This window comes from Mus musculus, chromosome 3 (assembly GCF_000001635.26).
Source record: "Mus musculus strain C57BL/6J chromosome 3, GRCm38.p6 C57BL/6J".
NCBI lineage: Eukaryota > Metazoa > Chordata > Mammalia > Rodentia > Muridae > Mus > Mus musculus.
This window is the reverse complement of record NC_000069.6, coordinates 145531199-145552013: the sequence shown is the minus strand read 5'-3', so window position 1 is coordinate 145552013 and position 20815 is coordinate 145531199. Positions and strand designations below refer to the sequence as shown.

The 20815-nt window shown below is 41.2% G+C and overlaps 1 protein-coding gene across 5 annotated transcripts in view; it reads right to left on the bottom strand.

The window, feature by feature from the left end:
- Col24a1 (collagen, type XXIV, alpha 1) overlaps positions 1-20815 on the bottom strand; it is a 259542-nt gene continuing 238727 nt past the window's right edge. For 3 of the 5 annotated variants that reach the window (XM_011240232.3, XM_006502097.4, XM_006502098.4), the window contains exons 57-61: positions 14748-14813; positions 13313-13481; positions 10315-10424; positions 6712-6927; positions 1-1454 (exon numbers count right to left, since the gene is read on the bottom strand). In XM_011240232.3, the coding sequence (XP_011238534.1) occupies positions 1308-1454; positions 6712-6927; positions 10315-10424; positions 13313-13481; positions 14748-14813 (708 nt within the window). In that variant the 3' untranslated portion in view covers positions 1-1307. The remainder of the gene's footprint in view (positions 1455-6711; positions 6928-10314; positions 10425-13312; positions 13482-14747; positions 14814-20815) is intronic. The other 2 variants (NM_027770.3, NM_001317733.1) reach the window with 1 other exon arrangement.

Sequence of the window (20815 nt, the reverse complement as noted above, 5' to 3'; positions counted from 1 at the left end):
TTCAAAATGATTTAAAGCACCTCTTTATTATAGACAGGTAAATGTGGTTCGCTGAGGTTAACAGTATGCTTGTAACAGATGAACAACAGGCTCGTTCATACAGCAAGAGTCATCTTCTTTACTATTGAACTAACATTTTTCTCTGACAACAAGGAAAGACTGAATGGGCTGAGCTTAGTTTTAGTGGGAAAAGAGTTCCTTATGTACGATGTTGCTTCAAAGACTATGAAATTCTTTTAAGCAATAAAATTTTATTTCAGAACAGTGAAAGAAAAACCATTGAGTACTACAAAGCAAATATTTTCTAAAAGCATAAATATAACACTTTATAATTTAAAACAGCAGCAAAATTTCCAAAGGGTTGGCTGGATTAAAACTTTACACAATATTTATATATATATACAGAATATCATTCCAGATGATCTTGGAGTTTTAAAACAGTATATCACAAACACCAGTTTCTAATCCAAACCTACCACTGGATTTAGGTGGCCTGAAGTACTTTTTACAGCAATTTAAAGAAGAAAAACAACAGAAGAAAAGCCCCCGGTCTCTTGTGTATACACATGAGTTACAGCATGCTGGCTTTGATTCCGTGTGCACAAAGATAATTTTAAAATAAAATAAGGACCTTGCATAAATAACTTTACTTGTTATTAAGCATGAGACCAAACAAATGGAAATAAGTATTAACAATTAAGACATATTTTTGATGTAACCAGTACATACACTCTTGATAACGAAGATGAAGAAATAAAATAGTCTTATGACAGCCACAGCACCCTGTTTTGGGAGACAGCACCAAGCAACACCAAAAGGAAACACAAAAGAGGTAGTGTGCACCACTAAGATTTTATATGCCCATGGGGGACCTGAACACAGCTTAGTGTTTGGGACATGAAGGTGCTGCAGACTGTGGCTTGCAAGTTTCAGACAGACACATCCCACCGTTTGGAGCACTATCCAGTACTGCTCCGTGGGGCCCTGCAGCTCCAGCTGTCTCATGGGACGAAAGCACAAGAAACCCTCAAGAATTCCAAGTCTATACAATTTCAGTTCTAGGGAGTTCCTTATGAAAGCTCAGATCGATTAAAAAAATTTAAGAGAATTAAATACATTATCATAGTCCTTTAAAAATGCCGCCATTTCTCCTTGGGAGGAAATTGTTTCTTCCTGAGATTTCTTAAGATTTAGCCCCTGTCCTTTTCTTTCCCCTACATTTCATAACGACATACCTTTCTGTTTACATTTTCCTCTGCAATTACCTGACCAACAGCATGGCTTCCCCGCTGACCTTAGAGGGGGCCTTAGAGAAAGCACACGGAATTGCTTTCAATGTAGCGCTTTTGCTCAGTTCCAAGGTGAGGAAGGTTTTGGACTTCAGTCACAGGAAGCTGATTAGGATTCTGGGTGTGAAAAAGGAATTTCGCCTTGTGCCAGCTACCATCCTGAATCTGTAAAACAAGACCAAAATGCTTTCATATGTAACTGCCTTCCCAAGGAGTCCAAGGCAGAGCTCCACAAACAACACCCTTCATAGATAATGGGGAATCCTTTCAGATATAGGACACAGTGTTGCCAGCTCTCGGAGTGCATGATGGGAATCTCAGCAGCTGCGGAAGGAACCACAAATTTGAGACCTGCTTGAACTAACTAATGAATCTGAGGCCAGTTTGGGTATAAAGACCCATTTCAAGAGAGGGAGGGGGAAAGGGAGAAGTGGGAGGGGGAGAATGAGGGGGAGGAGAGGGAGAGGGAAAGGGAGAGAGGGGGAGAGGGAGAGAGAAGGAGAAAGAGGGGGAAAGGGAGGGAGAGAGAGAGAGGGAAAGGGATTTAAAGAGAGTAAAAAATATTTAGAACAATGGTAAATAAAATAGTAATTACTACCAATCAAAAACTGGAAGTCTAGGATATTTCTTTTTCTTATTTTCTCCCTTTCCAGTATCTTCTTCCCTTTTCTTTTCTCACCACCCCCACACCATACTGGAGATTAAACCTAAGTTCTTCCACTCGCTAGCAAGTATTCAATCATTGGGCTACACCTTGAGACCCTTTATATACTGATTAGATTAATAAGCTACCTTCCATGCTAACACAGCACCTTTTATATATATATACATACATAATACTTAAAGGTAAGGTAACAAACTGCCCAGGCTGGCTTTGAGCATGTGGTTCTTGTGCCTCAGTCTCCTGAGTGGCTAATGCTGCAGACCTGCACCACCAGACCCATTGTGGTAATGTTAACTGTCAACAGAATCAGGAATCATCTGGGAGACTGGCCTCCCATCACATTAGTAGGACATTATCTGTTTTATATTGAGTGATTCGGGAAGACCTGCCCACGGTGGGTTGGCAGTGTTTCCTAGACAGAGGATCCTGGACTACATATGACAGACAGAAAGCCAGCTGAGCACCAGCATGTGTGCGTTCCCTGGAACTGTGAATACATGTGAGCAGCTCTGACCCGTAACAAACCTTTTCTTAAGTTGCTTGTGCCAGAGCGTTTTATTACAGCATCAGGAAAAGAAGTGAAGATACCAGGCTTCCTTTCTCTGCAATAGCACTGTCTTCCAATTTTCCTGCCAGAGGCTAATGCCAACCTCTGCCTGTGATGTCTGTGGGTCACTGTAGCAGACAGGAGTTAAAAGTCTGCAGGATTCCCAATAAGGCTCTGTTCCTTTTTCATGCATCTGTCTGTCTGTCTGTCCATCCGTCTGTCTGTCTGTCTGTCTGTCTGTCTGTCTGTCTGTCTGTCTGTGTTAAGTCAGCAGAAATCCAATGAGAGTTAGTTCTGTTCTACCACATGGGTCCCAGTGATTAGAATTCATTGTTAAGCTTGGCAGCAGGACTTTAATTGCTGGCCATCTTGCTAGTTCCCTCTCCTTGTTTTTCTTCAGGGTGGTCATTTTTCTTGAGTGAAAGAGGACTGATTATCACAGTCTCTATCTATTAGTAGCAGATAACTAGGATTGTCTCAGTTAGAAGCAGTTAAAGGACAATCATATCGAGTCATTTTGAGTTCCCGCCCCCTCTCCAATTCTGGGGTTTTCTATTTGTACGACTTTCTTCTTTGTTCTTCCTAAGCCTTCTGCTTCTTGCATTACTGAAGCGTCTGCTCTTTGTGATAAATGGTATGGTCCGAAGCTGTCATGAAATGTTCCGTGTTAAATATTCAGCACGAGAGAGCAGAGACACACGATTGCTGAAGCTTTTTAGTCAGAAGCCAAGTTACTTGCTCAGAGTCTTGTCATGGACTGAATTTTAAAATCTGAAGGATCTTTAGTGACTGTTTAAGCTAATATCTTCATGTTCAAGCCAAGACCATTGAAGTTCACCAGTATGTTATTTGTCTGCTGTCCTAAGGTTGCCATGATAACCAGACCTAGAACTTGGGAGAGACTGTGAGATGCTTTCACTAATTTGTCAAGCAGACACTGAACGTGCAGCTGCCCTTTAAGCATAACTGAATGAGCTGTCATTTCTGATTTTATTACCATGGGTGGGAAACACAAAGGTGACTAAATTAGTTCTGACATCTGAAGTAAATAGCTTAGCAATCTGACTGGGAAGCAGAGACATAAATAAGTAATTCAAAAAAGATCATGTATCGTAAGGGTAAGAAGACACAGTACACAGAGAGAGCCTGCCTACATTAAGGGCAAAATACAATGTGCAGACAGAGACTCTGTATAGTAAGAGCAAGATATCGCACACAATCAGAGAGTGTGTACAGTGAGGCCAAGATACATGGTGCAGACAGACGTGCATACTAAATTCTTTATTGCTAGAGAAGTCAGGAAATGTTTTATGAGCTTCAGAATTTAGCTGGGTCTTAAAGAATGCCAGAAACTTCCAGATGGTGAGAGAAGTTGAGAATTGTCCTGCAGAGAAAACATGACAACAATGGAAAGTCAAGGCGACCACAGCAAATGTCCTGGACCAAGTACAGATGGTGAAGTATTCAGTTGTGACGTTGGCCTAGCACAGGGCTGGGAACACCACCTGGAAAGATGGCAGTGGAAATTTAGGCAATTAGACTTTCCTCACATCTTATTTGTTTGTCTGAGAGATGTCTCAGGTAGCCAAGGCTGGCCTTGAATGCCTAATCCTTTTGTCCCCACATTGTAACTGCTAAGTTTATAGTGTGTACAACCAAGCCTGTCTTGGACTAATTTTTCTTTACAAATGTAAAGATTAATAAAATAATTTATGCACTAAATGGCCAATTACAACATAGAACTCAATAATTAGTAGGAGTTGTTGTGGTTGGTAAAGTAATAAGTAGATCAGTTTGGCCATAGGATACAATAGCAGCCAATGAAAGTCCAACCCAGAAAGTAGGTTGGGGCCTGCCTAACTGGTGTTGAGCTCATTGATGCTTAGATTATGTCTCAGAGGTGCTAACGAGCCACTGAACATCTCTGGGAAGGAGTAAAGGTTGCATGAATTTGTTGGGGATACTGACTGTGATGGTTTGTATATGCTCGGCCCAGGGAGTGGCACTATTAGGAGGTGTGGCTCTGTTGGAGTAGGCATGGCACTGTTGGTGTAGGCTTTAAGATCCTCATCCTGGCTGCCTGGAAACCAGTATTCTGCTAGCAGACTTCAGACGAAGATGTACAACTCTCAGCTCCTCCTGTACCATGCCTGCCTGGATGCTGCCATGTTTCCTGCCTTGATGATAATGGACGGAACCTGTAAGCCAGCCCCAATTAAATGTTGTCCTTATAAGAGTTGCCTTGGTCATGGTGTCTGTTCACAGCAGTAAAACCCTAAGACAATGCTTTTTTTCAAAGAAAGAGAATCTGAGAAATCTACTTTTGACCATTTACCTGTGAAAGGAAAAAAGATGGTCTCCAAGAAACGGCAAGAGATGCAAAATCATGGGCTTAATTATACACCAGGGCAGGAAATGAAGCTACTTAAAATAATTGATGAAACAATTAATTATGTATACCATTACATTTGCCATAGTATCTATTGCTTCATTTCAACAGAAAAAAATGTGAGCTAAAGTCAAATATTAAGAGGGGCAGTCAGTCCACAATTGCTTTAATCTTTGTATAAGAATTAGCAAAATCAAATAAAGTGACAGTTCTATGACTTCCCTCCCACCCATCAGTGAGATCTAGAGCTCAAAAACATGAAATACATATATTTATGTGCATGCAATATCAGTCACTTGACCAGGTGATCTCCAATCCATCTGTTCATCTATTCAGATGCAATTATTTTACCCAAGGAGTAAAATCAATGCATTAACATTTTACATATAAAAATCCTTAAGTAGGGGTTGAAGAGATCATTCATCAGCTAAGAGCACATACTGGAGGGGGATAGCAACCCTATAGGAAGAACATCGGCTGGCCAGACCACTCAGTGCTTCCAGGGCTTAGACCACCAACCAAAGAGTGTGCAGGGAGGGATCCATGGCTTCAGATACTTAAACTGTAGCAGAGGACGGCCTTGTCTGACATCAATGGGAGGGGAGGCCCTTGGTCCTGTGGAGGTTTGATGCCCCAGAGTAGGGGATGCTAGAGCGGTGAGGCGGGAGTGGATGAGTGGGTGGAGGAGCACCTCAGAGAGGAAAAGGGGAGGGAGGAGCGGGGGAGATGGGATGAGGGGTAACGGGGAATGGGATATCGTTTGAGATGCAAACAAATGGAATGATTACTGATAATAAAAAGGAGCACAGCTTGCTCTGGCAGAGCTTGGCTCTCAGCACCCACCTCAGATCACGATTGCCTAGAACGACAGCTCCAGGGGATCTAAAACTCTCTTTTAGCTTGCATGGGTGCTCACCCACACATGGCATACACAAACACAGAGATACACACATACACATAGTTAAATGAGGGGCTGGTGAGGCTGCCCAGGAGTCAAGAAAGCTTGTGTCTTTTGCAGAGGATGCTGGTTTGGTCCTTAGTGTTTACATGGTAGCTCACAACCATCTGTAACAGCAGCTTCAGGTGATCCAGTGTTCACTTTGACTTCAGAAGGCACCAAATGTACATAAGGTGCACATACGTATGTATATACAGGCACATAATATATACAGTGCACATACATATATACAGGCACATACATTATACAGTGCATACACATACATACAGGCAAAACATTCATACATATAAAAAAAAGTCCTTAAAAACAAAACAATTCTTTAAAAAGACATTAAAAATCCAAGAGTAAGCTGTGCATAGTAACACTTGGGAGACAGAGGCAGAGCAGGTGGATCTCTGTGAGTTCAAGGTCAACCTGGGTTACATAATGAGCTCAAGGATATCTAGGACTTCATAGAGAGACCCGGCTTCAGAAAATGAAACAAAAATCCGATATTGTCTATTAACACAATAAAATTTGAATAAGATATCTATCTGTATATGTATATACAGGTACAAATATGATACATATATGATACAGATATAATATGATATATATATGTATCTACATGTATAGATACATATACATATGTATATATGTATACACATATACACATGTATATGTATATATAAATATATATAAACATATACACACATATATATGTACATATACACACATACATATGTATATACATATGTATACATATATGATGATTGCTTATGGGAAACATAGGTATGCCAGGGACTTTACAACAGCACTCAGTCTGTAAGGAAAGCTCTTTGTGCCTCATTTTAAGCCACATTTCTAAAAGTGCTGTTTTCTTACCTTGCAGTCATCTGAGAGGACTTGTGGTTCAAGTAGAGTATTTTCTTCAAAAATCTGACCATTCCATCCTTTGAAACTAATAGGCAACTCTGGACCATCCGCCCATGTGCTGCTCCACCTTGGGGTGTTTAGACAGTGAATGGTGATGGTGTGGGTGGCTTCTGAGCTCAGCAAGTGAAGAAAGTTCATCTGTACTTTGCTGACTCCAAACTCCAACTAGTATCATAGAAACAAGAGTCACGTCATAACATACGGTGATTTAGAAACATATGATAAGGGGAAACTTATGGAAGGGCCGCTTGAGAAATTTGGAATCTGCATGCCAATAGATGGTGTACTGGCCGGCAAAGGTTTAATTGCTGGTTCCTGGTGGGGGAGTGAAGACCTGTGATTTTGATTATCAGGGCAGAAACACTGCCATCAGGCTACCAAGGTGGTGCCAGTGGGCAGGGACCAGGAAAGGACGTTGACAAAAGGTTTTTGTGAGTCTCTGTGACCTGACCACAGCATACTGTTAGGCTATTGTATATAATAAAATAACTTTTATTGTGTTACCCGAAATACAGTAATAATTGTTATTTTCTTGGCATGATGCTATAATCTGTTTCATTATAATCTTCATTTGAAATTAATTTGGTGTGAGTTCCAAAGCATAGGATACAGCTTTGGGAAAAGTAATTTGGTTGAGGAATTTTAATTTTTGGCCAAACTCTAAAGTAGTAGCAAATGGTAAGTCAGAAAGAAATGTTTACTAAGAGAAACAATGTATCAACAAAGCTTAACTGATAACATGAACAGTTCAGGGACAAACACTGGAGAGCAAATCTGACTGCCAGTCCCACATCTGGAAAGAGAAGTAAATGTTTCTTTTTCCCTATCCACCACTACCACCGTTACCACCACCACTACCATCACTACCATCACCACCATCACCATCATTACCACCATCACCAACATCACCAACATTGCCACCATCACCAATATCACCACCATCACCATTATTACCAACATCACCACCATCACCATTATTACCACCATCACCACCATCACCACCATCACCATCATCACCAACATCACCAACATCACCACCATCACCACCATCACCATTATTACCAACATCACCACCATCACCATTATTACCACCATCACCACCATCACCATCATTACCACCATCACCATCATCACCACCATCACCACCATCACCAACATCACCACCATCACCATTATTACCACCATCACCACCATCACCATTATTACCACCATCACCACCATCACTATTATTACCAACATCACCACCATCACCACCATCACCACCATCACCAACATCACCATCATCACCAACATCACCACCATCACCAACATCACCACCATCACCAACATCACCAACATCACCAACATCACCACCATCACCATCATTACCAGGATCATTATCACTGTCAGCATAATAACCATCATCATTATCATCATCATCATCACTGTCATCACCATCACCACCACCACCACCACCACCACCATCTGATACAGGCACAATGTGAGTTGAAGTGATTGCTACTAAGGAATTTTTATTCACCTACAAATTTAAAACTAGAAAACTATCAGTTAGGAAGCAATGATGCTAGAAGACAGCAAAGCAACAGCAGTGAGAGAGACAACCCCCAGTGAGAGGCTCAGCTCTGTGGTAGAGTGCTGGCTTAGCAGCCCGTTAGCCTTACATCTGAACCCCAGGACCACAAGCACGAGAAAAGGAAAACCAATGTCAAAACAGAAATCACAACGAAAGCAGATCAAAACAAAATAACAAAGAAAAACTCAAGGAAGAGAAAAAATAAGTGTGAAATTGACGTACCGGGACCAAAGCATGGGAGGGTACTCCTTAGGAGTGTTAAAGTTTAAGTAATTTGACTTTGCTTTTATGATCCGGGTACCAGCCTTGCTCAGCCGTGGTCGCCTGTTGATTATGTGGGGGTGTAGCACCCATCTGACAGGGATGTTAAGAGGCTGAGCTTGGTAGGTTTTGTAATTGTTGAAGCCTGATCAAGCAGTCAACAATTATTTTCTTTTCAAAACCTTGACTGTAACTCTCTTGGGATGTATTTATTAATATTGTTTTGGCTCTGGTATTAGTAGTTTTACTATTCAACATTAATAAATTTTCACGCTGAACACACACACACACACACACACACACACACACACACACCACCACACAAAACTAACCCCCCCCCCAAAAAAAAAAAGCATGACAATGGTAATTTTCCACCTTGTCCCACGGAGTGGAGCAAGCCCCTCAGGAGCCTGTCATTTCATGTCCAGGGTGTTCCTCACACACGTTCCTGATTGCTGCTCTTTCTACTACCTATCACCGGGACAATCATCGCTTCAGTCAAGGAAGCAACACATTGTTCTTCACTGTTCCTACCTCGTTTGTTCAATATTTCCCTTCTTTTATTTCTTGTCTACAAAAACCTGTCTGAAGATCCTCAGGCAACTTCCGGGGCATTGAGGGCAAGGGTGTGGACAAGTTTTTTATACAGAGAACTATACTAGTGTGTCTGCCTCTCTGTGTTGGGAGAACACGGATCCTCTAGGGGCAGAGCAGTGCTCCTTCCTCTGAGATTTCCAACTATAAAGCCACGCTCAGCGAAGGGGAGTGGCTCTACAGAAACCAGCTGCGGACCACGCCTTCCTGTCTTCTAAAGATGGGCAGAACACATGATAGGCATATGTGCTAGCTCTTTGCTAACACATGAGAAAACATTTGAAGCCAGTTTCATCAGAAAAAGAGCTACAATTTTGATTTCAAGGTGTTATAAATAGAACCAGGCTTTGGGTTTTTAAGATACTTGTAACTGTTACTGTTATATGAAACAAAACCCACATTCACTCTTAATAGTGCGTTTTCAGAATTAATCTTGCAACTTAAAAATAGCATTCAGTGAACTTTTGTAGGAGGTTGTTTTATGCTAATCACTGAAATGCAGCAAGCTTTTGTAGAAAGATTCCTTTACTGATGATACAGTTTTCAACAAAGTTGTAGGTTGTGGCTGTAGACTGTTCATCAGAACAGCGCAACTGGTTGGAGACTGTCTAAGGTCTGTGCGGGTTTAAAAACACGACACTGTGCTGTACACACTTTAGAGAGCTGAAGAAACAAGATCCATGGAGCACACAGCACACAATTAAACTGCCAAGATAAACGGCAGTTATCTTTTTTTTGGAACTGGAGATATGGCTCAGTGGTGAAGAGCAACTGACACTCTTGCAGAGGACCTGGGTTCAATTTCCAGGATCCAGACTGTGGCTCACAACCATTCATAACTTCAGTTCAGGGATCTGAAGTTATGAATCTTTTCTAACCCCTCCAGGGATCAGGTATATACATGTTGCACACACATATATATGCAGACATACATTTCTATGTATAGTGAAAATAAATCTTTAAAATATTTTTAACAATGAAAGTATTTCTCATATATGATAGAGAATGGTGAAGGATCACGTTTAAATTTCACTCTTGAAAATGAGCAATTATATGATGGCATTAAGAAAGATCCTGTTACCAAACACAATACACCAGCATAGGTTCTAACATTCAGTACACACCTTTGTCACAGAAACGGGAGATAAACATGTCTGGCCTCCAGCACTAAAGTTGCAGAAAACCTCAAAGGCATCTGAAGAGCATCCGAGATTTGGGTCAATCCAGTATTTTCCTACCGATTTACAACAAAACGCAAAGTTATTTCAATCTCATACTAAACTATATGAACTTACGTATCGCCACACCTATGAACAACATCTGCTGGACAGAAGCTATGTCTGCAGGGACTGGTTGACTGATTAGAATTTCAGGACAGGGGGCAGATTGGCGTATTCATGTCCAGATGCTAATCTCCTGCTCTTGGGCAAGTTCTAACCTTTCGAGAACAGCCATTCCTTGCCCACCTCTGTGTCTGGACTAATGTCTTGTGACTAACAGATAGAAACCTTTAGAATCCATTGACTTAGCAGACCATTAGCTTCCACCAAGCCAGAAGGTAATTATGCTACAAGACAGCATCTTAAGCCTGTGGAAGAGCTCTCCACTCTCACAGTGCCCACCTCTCTGATGCACACACCAAGGTATTGCAAACTTGCCTCCATTTATGACTTTCTTTGTTACAGAAAACTAGAAAAGTTTAGAAAACTTTATAAAACGGCTTCCACATTGGAACATTGAATCTGAGGTGACCTGAATCTGAGTCCCTCAGCCATGGTCACTCAGAACGGCCCCAGGACAAACTACCTCTTATTCCCTTTAAGTTCAGAGCTGTGGTTTTTACATAGATACCCATTGATGCCTGTTAACACATCTTATCTGTTAAAATACATAGCTGATTGTAAATATATACATTTAGTGAATGAATGAAAGATATACCCACAAAAAGTGTTACCCAGAACTGTATTTTCAAGCACCTACCAATTTGAAAGACATTTTGTAACTTTAAGATAGATAGGCTGAGAAGGTGTCGGCCTGTTGTGAGATGGCTGGCTCAGAGGGCAAAGGGATGTGCTGCTGAGCCTGCTGACCCTGGCACCCGATGGTGGAAGGAAGTTTCTCACTATTTCTTCTAGATTTTCCCCCTCCTACGGTGTGAGCCATTTTTGTCTAAATAAAAGACGATCCACCTAGCTTTAATTGTCTGCGTGGTACCAAGCTTTGAACTCAGGCACCGTGTCACACAATGGTGATTGGATGGGAGTTTCATGGTAACATGATCGATGGTTTATTTACGTGCTTTATGTCTTTTGTGACCCCAAAGGCTCTAATTTAAAATTGGCTCTGGCCTGAGGGCATCGTTTCTCCTTCTAGCTCTTTCATTCTGCCTGGCCTCCTAGTGCTGGGCTTGGGAAGCTGTGGCTCCTGCACTGCATCCAGACCTTTTACACCTGTTCTCCATTGAAGCAGTCCATGCTGAAATGATCACCATCCTACTGTATCATCTATTATCATCTCTCAGGGCAACTACTCAATATGTTAGCGTCTGTCTTGTTACTGCTTTCAGGAAAATGTATGTATAATCTCATTCTTGATATTTTGTTTTAACTCACATGAACACTTATGCTTTGGCTCCTCAGTTCCTGTCATTCCAATGTCCATTACTCCAATCATTAATGTCCGAGGCTATCCACCCTAACCTGCTCTCCAATTCAACCTTCTCAGCCACTTCAGCTTCTACCTGTTTATACCTTCTACTTCTTCAATCAACAGTTTTTCTCTTTTTATTCCGTTAGGACCAACTCCCTATGATGTCATCAGTTTTTTTTAAATTGGTTATTTTATTTATTTACATTTCAAATGCTACCCACTTCCCGGTTTCCCCTCCTCAAGCCCACCATCCCACCCTCTCCCCCTGCCTCTATGAGGGTGCGCCCCCACCCACATACTCACTCCCACCTCACCACCCTAGTATCCCTCTACACTGGGGCACTCAGCTTCGACAGGGCCAAGGGGATCCCCTCCCATTGATGTCTGACAAGGCCACCCTCTGCTACATATGCAGCTGGAGCCATGGGTCCCTTCATGTGTACTCTTTGGTTGGTGGTTTAGTCCCTGGGAGCTCTCAGGGGTTTAGTTGATATTGTTCTTCCTATGGGGTTGCAAACCCCTTCAGCTCCTTCAGTCTTTTCCCTAACTCTTCCATTGGGGTCCTCACACTCAGTCTGATGGTTGACGTGTGTAAGCACCAATGAGGGAACAAGAGAGCCAGAGGCCCATGCCAGACAGCAGCAGGAGGAACCAATCTGATGTCTTCAGTTCAGAGTCCTTTGCTCCACTGAAGGCCGTGCCTTGCCTTAGGTAAATTCTGAACTCTCGAGTTCCATCGCCCCACTGTATCTGCTCTACAAAACCAAATCCTGAACAAGATTCACGTTTTCTGACTAACCTGTAAAAAGCAAAACTGGGCTGGCTGGACTCACCTTCACTGAAAATGTTCTGGAAATTAAGGTTTTAGCAAGACAAAAAGATATAATATTTATTGTACAGGTGATTGCAGACTAAACAAAAACGAAGAGGAAATGAAATAATTTTTGACAGTTAGTGTTTCTCTCACTTAAGTGGTGACCGAGCCTCTGGATTTAAAACGTTTTCTTAACAATGTTCTCTAAACCCACTTTTATACTCCTGGCCGATGTACTTGGAGGGATGAGAATCTTCTAACTCTCATTTGATATTTGCTGACTCTAGTTGGGGTATACTTAAGGTGTATTAAATGACATTTGTAGGGAGGGCTGTGGAATACGATATAAAAATTGTTGTGAAGTTTAATGGTTTTGAAATAGCAAGGCCTATGGTGGGTTCTTGTCTATCACCCCTAACACTACACTTCCCTATTTTGATTTTAACTATGATGCACACTTTTGCAAATACAAAGTGTGAACAAAGCACAGAGTCGAGTCTTTTCACAAGTATATCTTCCTCAAAGACAATGTCAGCGCTGCTGAAATTCTGATGGGCTTGGCTGATGTTTTATCAAGATGACAGAGATCTGAAGATCACAGATCCCGAATGTTTCGGAATGAGGAAGTTAGACTTGGGAATCTGACAGGAAGGACTTACCATCTGAAACCTTGTACTGACAGCTGAGCAAATCCTTGCAGATCCGTGCTGGGTTTTCTCGGGTGCCAAGAGGATTCTTGATGCTGCTCAGGAGACTGCTAAGGTAGGTCAGGGTTTTGAATATGTCTGAACTGTGGCTGATTAAGGTCCCTTCAGTGTTCTGGTAACTCTGCCAATTATCATAAGAATCATATAAGCAAGAAGATCCTGATAACAATCTGCACAAAGCACAGTGAGGCTGCGATCCTAATTGCTTTTAGAGGTGTTGGGATAGGAAGGAAAGAACACATCTAACTGTGGACATCAGCTTATTAACTCCGAATCCCAATAGGAGGTCAAAACTTAGTTTGTAAGGTGACAAGAGACTTAAAGAATTTCTATGCCTACTGAATTACACTTTCTAAACTCCACATCAAATAGAGTTTTAAATTTTATTTTAAACTTTACTGTAAAATGTTGCAAGTAAAAAAAAAAATCACACTGAAATTAACCAGAACCAAAGACTATTTAACACAATGATTTCCTGTGTGGTTAGAACAGCATCTCCTGTGTGGTTAGAACAGTGTCCCCTGTGTGGTTAGAACAGTGTCTCCTGTGTGGTTAGAACAGCATCCCCTGTGTGGTTAGAACAGCTTTTCTCCTGTGGTTACAACAGCTTTTCTCCTGTGGTTAGAACAGCATCCCCTGTGTGGTTAGAACAGCCCTCTGAAGCTGTAGAGTGCCACATTGGAGCTTATGCATTTACGACCAAATACATTTTATGTACATATCCCCTAGCCAAAATGAAAACCCACAACAGGAGAAGTAGAAAGGCAGTTAGCTTTCCATCCTTGCTCCTTAGTCCCGTCCACTCCGCGCCCGAGCTTCCTCAGGCTCTGATACTTAGCTTGTTGAGTTCTTTCTACATGCTACACTGCACACGCATGTACACGTGTGTGCAGATAAATATAGATGACTGACAAGATTCAGCGGAGAGGGAGAGGAGGCTCTTTTCTTCTCTCTGACACTAAATGATTAAGCAACTGTAAGAAATCTGGTTAGCTTTATTTCCTATTTCCCCAAACAGTAGCAAATTCCTTGACAAATACGTCCTTTAAAACTAATTTTTTTGTTTCAATATTTTTCTCATGAACACCCCGTGTATGTATTTCGGTTTTATTATACTTGAACCATTTCAGATTTTCTGTTTTTAACATAATATTTTTTTTCGAGACAGGGTTTCTCTGTGTAGCCCTGGCTGTCCTGGAACTCACTTTGTAGACCAGGCTGGCCTCGAACTCAGAAATCCGCCTGCCTCTGCCTCCCAAGTGCTGGGATTAAAGGCGTGTGCCAGCACTGCTGAGATAATGCTGAGTTTTGGCTTTCAAAAGATAAAAATCCCTGTGTTTAATTTGAATAACAAAACTGCTGATATAAATAGAGCCAGATATATTACCTCCATCTGCTGGGCAGAATTTGATTCTATCAGAGCTCGAATAGCAGCATTGATATCCATTTGTCTCTGTGTAAAAAACAAAAAAACAAAAAAACCAAAAAACCAACTGAGGTAGCCATAATAAGATCAAGGCTGTTCTGACAACCTCTGTTCATTTTGTTCTGGGAGCCTTGATGCGAAACGTACTAGATTGATCTGAATGAAATCTGCAACTCAGGATGACAGATCTTGCAAGTAAGACCCAGCTGTCTTATATGAAAGACAAGATGCTACCTCCATCCGGATTCCACAGGTCTCACTCATTCAAGCAGGACTCGGTCCAAAGCTTTCCAGTGCAAGCTGTTTGTCCCCGCGGCAGGAACGCGCACACATACCATTACTCGAGTGGAAGAAGAGTGAAACACAATTCCCTCATGCAATAAATTGTCAACTGAAGAATAAATAAGTGCAGCAATTTTTAAAACAGTTCTATTCTTGGAAGGAAAGTAGAATAAAATACTACTGTCCTGAGGTAGTCACCGCAGTAGTCGAATCTGATACTTTTGTGGTCCTGAAAACAATTTCTGAAGTTGGAAAATGTACTATTAGTCCCAAAAGAAAGAACACAGCACAAACTCAATCTGCTCCCGCATTTAATAAAAAAAGATATTTTAGGAGAGAAACTCAGCATAACTATTTGTAATAGTCTTTCTGTAATTTTATATAGATATATGATATATAATGTAATATATATACATACATATATGTATAAATGTATATGTGTATATATGTGTATATATATTACATGAATTGAAGCTCATGAGCTGGGAGAAGGTCCTGGGTATTCACATCTGTGTGAGCACAGCCTCTGATTTAGCTCAGATTGCTTATGATGTTGAGGTATCTTTTTGCTTGCCCACAGGATAGAAACTGTTTATCAACAGTTCATTCTCAAGTCATGGTTAGCAATCAGAAAAGCCATTTTAAATGATGGAACAATCCATAAAAACGACTTTTTCCGCTTGTCTTCACATGTGGTTTTCATATTGGAAAATAACTCGTTCATTCTGCACACACAGATTTCCAAACAGAATGACAACTCTTGAGGAGAAAATGGTAAGCAGCTCAGGAAGTTGTTCTCCTGGAGGTTAACCTGAGAGGAAGTTGTTCCCCTGGAGGCTAACCTGAAAGTCGAAGCAAGCATAGATCAAGAGATCGAAAATCAGGTGACTATAAATGGTACATGTACAATGGAAGAAAAGTTCATGGGACAACGAGAGCAATTGGGAGTCAAAACTGGAGCTTGCCAGATGTTGGTGAGGAAACATTGTCTCAGGAAGGCACTGTCTGAGTGGATGTAAGGAAGCTTGGCAGTGGTGAGACAAAGGGGAGAGTTTCCCAAGCACAAGAACAACCCAGGCTTAAAGTCCATGGGTCATGACCTCTTCAGGGAGCAGGGAAGGCTAGGCTAAGACTCTTCTGCAGATTAGCCAGTCCTAAAATTTGAGACAAAGTCTTCCTATGTAACTCAGGATGTCTTTGAACTCACTATCCTCTTGGCTCAGCAACCCCATTGCTAGGATTACAGGTGCATGCCACCATGCTGGCTCCTGGCATGTGATTAAAACTATTAATAGAACACCTAGCTCAGTGGCTCCCAACTATTCAGAGTAAAAATTCTCTTGAACTTTTAAGATGACTGAATGGGACTAGAGCTGTGATTCAAGAGTAACTCTCTAAACACACAATAGGCCATGGGTTCTATCCTCAGCACCATAAGACACCAAAAGCTACCAACCAAAGGAATAACTGAGACTCAGGAGACTTTTGCTTGTATGAGTTAGAACTTTTGGTATTTTCCAAAGTAGAAATATGAATAAAATTTTAAATGATTTAATAATTGCCTAAAACAATAACACATTTATCTATAATAAATCACTAAAATATTCATATGTACTATTTTAAAAAACAAATAAAAAACAAATAAGGGGGCACTGCCCTAGGCTTTTGCACATTTTGCACTTTTGCTGTTGGATTACTGATGGGAGGTAAGGCTCCCACACAGTTTTACAGTCAGTGGGTTTGTATGTCCCATGATCCTATTATCATTTTGATTTGGATCATCAGAATGGCCATCCCACCTCATATAACTAGGCATTGTTTATGTTTAGAAGTATAAATAAGAGCCAGAGGGCTTATAAAGCCAAATTTATTCTGATTTTGAATTTTGCCCAAGTCAACAGACTGCAAAATGTGATAGCCACAGGAGGAGTTTTACTTCCTGGGCCTTGTCTTTATTTGATCTTTCTGGTGGTTCCCAGGAAGACATCTAAGACCGTCTTTATTTTACCTCATCCAGTGGTCCTCCAGTACAGGAAGAGGCTCTCCAGGGGAGTGTTTTCCAAAAGCATATGCAGTGAGTTTTTAAATTTATCTGAAACAGCAGGGAATGAAGCAACCACCGAGGGAAACAGAAAGTTTCCACAGAAAAGCTAGAGAATGTGGTGTCCTCAGAGACTGTCCAAAGCTCTGATCATACTCCAGAATCTAAAACTCCACATGATGTTAGCTCTACACATGTGTTCCAAGAGTCCTGGGAAGTGCTGAGCCCTCACCTTTGGCTGATCTTGAGGCTCTGTGACAGCAGGTGTAATTGTCAACTGCCTGGCTGAACATTGAGATGGCATCGCAATTACACACAGATCCCAGGAACAAAAAGGTAGCCTTCTCATCCCTGGTGTCTAAGAAAACCTAGTAGGAAATCTCTAACGGAAAATAGCTGACCCGAGCAGAGACATCAATGTCCACACACAGCAAGGAATGTAGGGATTACGTGATTCAGAAATGTCAACCAACAACAACGAAAACCAACAAGAGTAAATTCTCATTAAGAGCAGTAATACAAAGTTCCAAAATAGTTTTGCTGTAACAGAAGTCAGATGGAAAAGGACCACATAGAGACTATGGATTTGAGGAGTGTGGCTGAAATGAAATTGTACTGGACAGACTCAGCAGTAGACTTCAGTGGTGGGAAGAACTGATCACTAACTCTAAAGACAGGTTTATTGAGATGATCTAGTTTTAGTAGAAAGAAAAACATGGATGAAGATGAACAGACACTTAGGGGTCTAATGGACCCTGCCAAGCAGACCAAGAGAGAAGGGGGAGGGGCTAATATTTTAAATAATAGTGACAGTCATGCTAAATTTATTAAGAAACATTAATATACACATCAAAAGAACTCCATGAACTTCCCTCACTCTTAAGGTTTAAAATGTTGGGAAGTTGGTCAACAGGATCATGAAATTGAGGCCAGCCTGGGCTACATAGTAAGTTATAGGATACCTGAGCCATCTCAGGAGATCCCATCTCAAATAAACTGAAACAAAGGAAACAAACAAACGAACAAATAGAATATTCACCAATACAGGCAAAGAAAGAATGTTAAAAGCAGAGACAGCAGAGGTTTATCACAGCCCAAGAGACACTCAGAGCAATAGGTAATTTCTCACAAAACCCATGCAGGTGAGCAGCAGTGTGGCAGCATTCAGTGTTGAAAGACAAGTTTACATGTTTAAACACGAAGGAAAATCAACACATTTTCAGATAAACAAAAATTGAGATAATTTAACACTAGTTTGCCTTGCATAGAAAGAGTCTAATGAGGGGCTGGAGGAATGGATCTGTGGTTATGAGTGCTTGTACCTCTTGCAGAGAGAGGGCCAGAGTTCAGTTTCCAGCACCCACATCAAGAGGCTGACAGCCATCTGTAACTCTGGGTCTAAGTGATCTGTTGCCCTCTTCTTGTCTCTTCAGGCCATGTCACATACATGCAGAGTAGAGCATGGTAGTGTGTATCTATGATTCTGATGTTCCCATGGTAAGGTGGAAAGGGAAGACAGTAGCATCCCTGGAAATATATATGCTAACTGTTCTAGTGCACACATCTGCAAACAATGAGACTATGTCTCAGAAAAAGTGGGAAGTAAGCATCAATATCCACGGCTATCCTCTCCCCTATACATGCACACCATGAGCCTATTTATATACCTGAATAAGCACACACGCGTGCACACCCCCCCCCCCCCATGTATAAATTAAAAGTAACTTAAACTCATAGTAATGAATCAAGAGACTTGGTAAAATTCATGTGTAGGTAAATGTAAGAGTATAGTGCTAAGAATGGGTATACAGTACTGGGGAGGCTGTGGCCAACTTGAACTACATACAGTGAGACCCTTTCTAACAACCAAAACAAGATTAACATATTACTTTTCTCAGCACTGTGTCTAATTACCTGACAGAAACAACTTAATGGAGGAAAGATTTATTTTGGCTCATGGTTCGAATGGGTACAGTCCATCATGATAAGGAAGGCATAGCAGAGTTCATGGTGGTACAAGTGTGGGGCTGGATCTCCTTCCACCTCAGTAGACCAGGAACCAGAGAGTTTAGGGCAGAAATGGACATGGGCTACAATCTCTAAAGGCAAAAATCTCTGGTGACTCTCCTCTGCCAGCTATATCTTCTACAACCTCTGTCTTAGGGTCTTATTGCTATGAAGAGATACCATGACCATGGCAACTCTTTTTTTTTTTTGGTTTTTCGAGACAGGGTTTCTCTGTGTAGCTCTGGCTGTCCTGGAACTCACTTTGTAGACCAGGGTGGCCTCCAACACAGAAATCCGCCTGCCTCTGCCTCCCGAGTGCTGGGATTAAAGGCATGTGCCACCCACCACACCTGGCTCCATGGCAACTCTTACAAAGGAAAACATTTAATTGACTTACAGTGCAGAGGATTAGCCATTATTGTCATGATGGAGAGTATGGTAGCATACAGAGGTAGCCGAGAGTTCTATATCTGGATTCATAGACAGTGAGGCACTTCCTCCAACAAATTTACACCTACTCAGACAAGGCCACACCTCCTAGTAGTGCCACTCCATATGAGCCTACGGGGGACATTTTCTTTCAAACCACCACAACCTACCAAAACCAGTAGGAACCATAATGCATGAGTTGCTGTAAGGTACATTTCACACTCAAACCATATCAGTAGTTTAGACTTCTATTAGTCAAAGCAATAAGCAAGAACAAAGTTGAATTGGGTGTGGTGGTACACAACTGTAACCCCAGCATTCAAGAGGCTTGGGCAGTAGAAGCATGAGTTTGAAGCTAGTCTGGCTTACATAATGAGTTCCAGGCCATGTGAACTATCTTAGATAAACAAACACATGCAAACCAAGAACCCAATAGCATCAACAACAACAACAACAACCCCCAAAGAAAAAATTTGGGAGCCTCAATTCTGATTCCTAAATGTACTCATAGACATTGCAATCAAAACCATTCTCCATTCTCAAAAGACAGACACACGGATCAAATGAGTAGAAAGCAGAATCCAGAAAGACTTAATTTGTGGTCAAAGTTTAAGAGAGTGTGCCAAGGCCATCCAATAAGAAAATGATAGCCTGTGACTAACAAGAGTGCCATGGAATAAGGTGCCCACATGCAGACAAGTCAAGCCAGACCTCATATTATATGTATGATTAACAAATGCTCCCTGAAAATGGATCAATGACTTTAATATAAAAGCTAAAATTGGAAAACCTTCATGTTGTTGTATTTGGTAGTGACTTCTTGGAATGATCTCCAAAGCAAAATTAACAGGAGAAAATAATAGATATATTGTGCTACCTGGGGAGTAAAAAGACAGTGTATTGACTGGAAGAAATCATTTTCACATCATATATCAGATAAAGGATTAATATTTAGAATTTTGAAAGAACTTTGACAACCAACTAATATAAAGTCATGCAGTACAGTTTTTAAAATTGGGCAAAAGACTTGAATGAAAAAAATGTCAAAGAATGTATACAAATAACTAACACTTTTCGGGAGATGACATTAGAACCACAATGAAATACACTTCATAACTCTTAGGATGGTTGGTGTAAAAAAACAAAAAGCAGGGTGGGACGGGACATAGCTTAGTGGTAAAGAGCCTGTCTATTATATGTGGGGTCCTGGGTTTAATCCTAAATATTGCCCTGGCTCCTCCAAAACAGAAAGGGTACTCTTCTGGGAGTG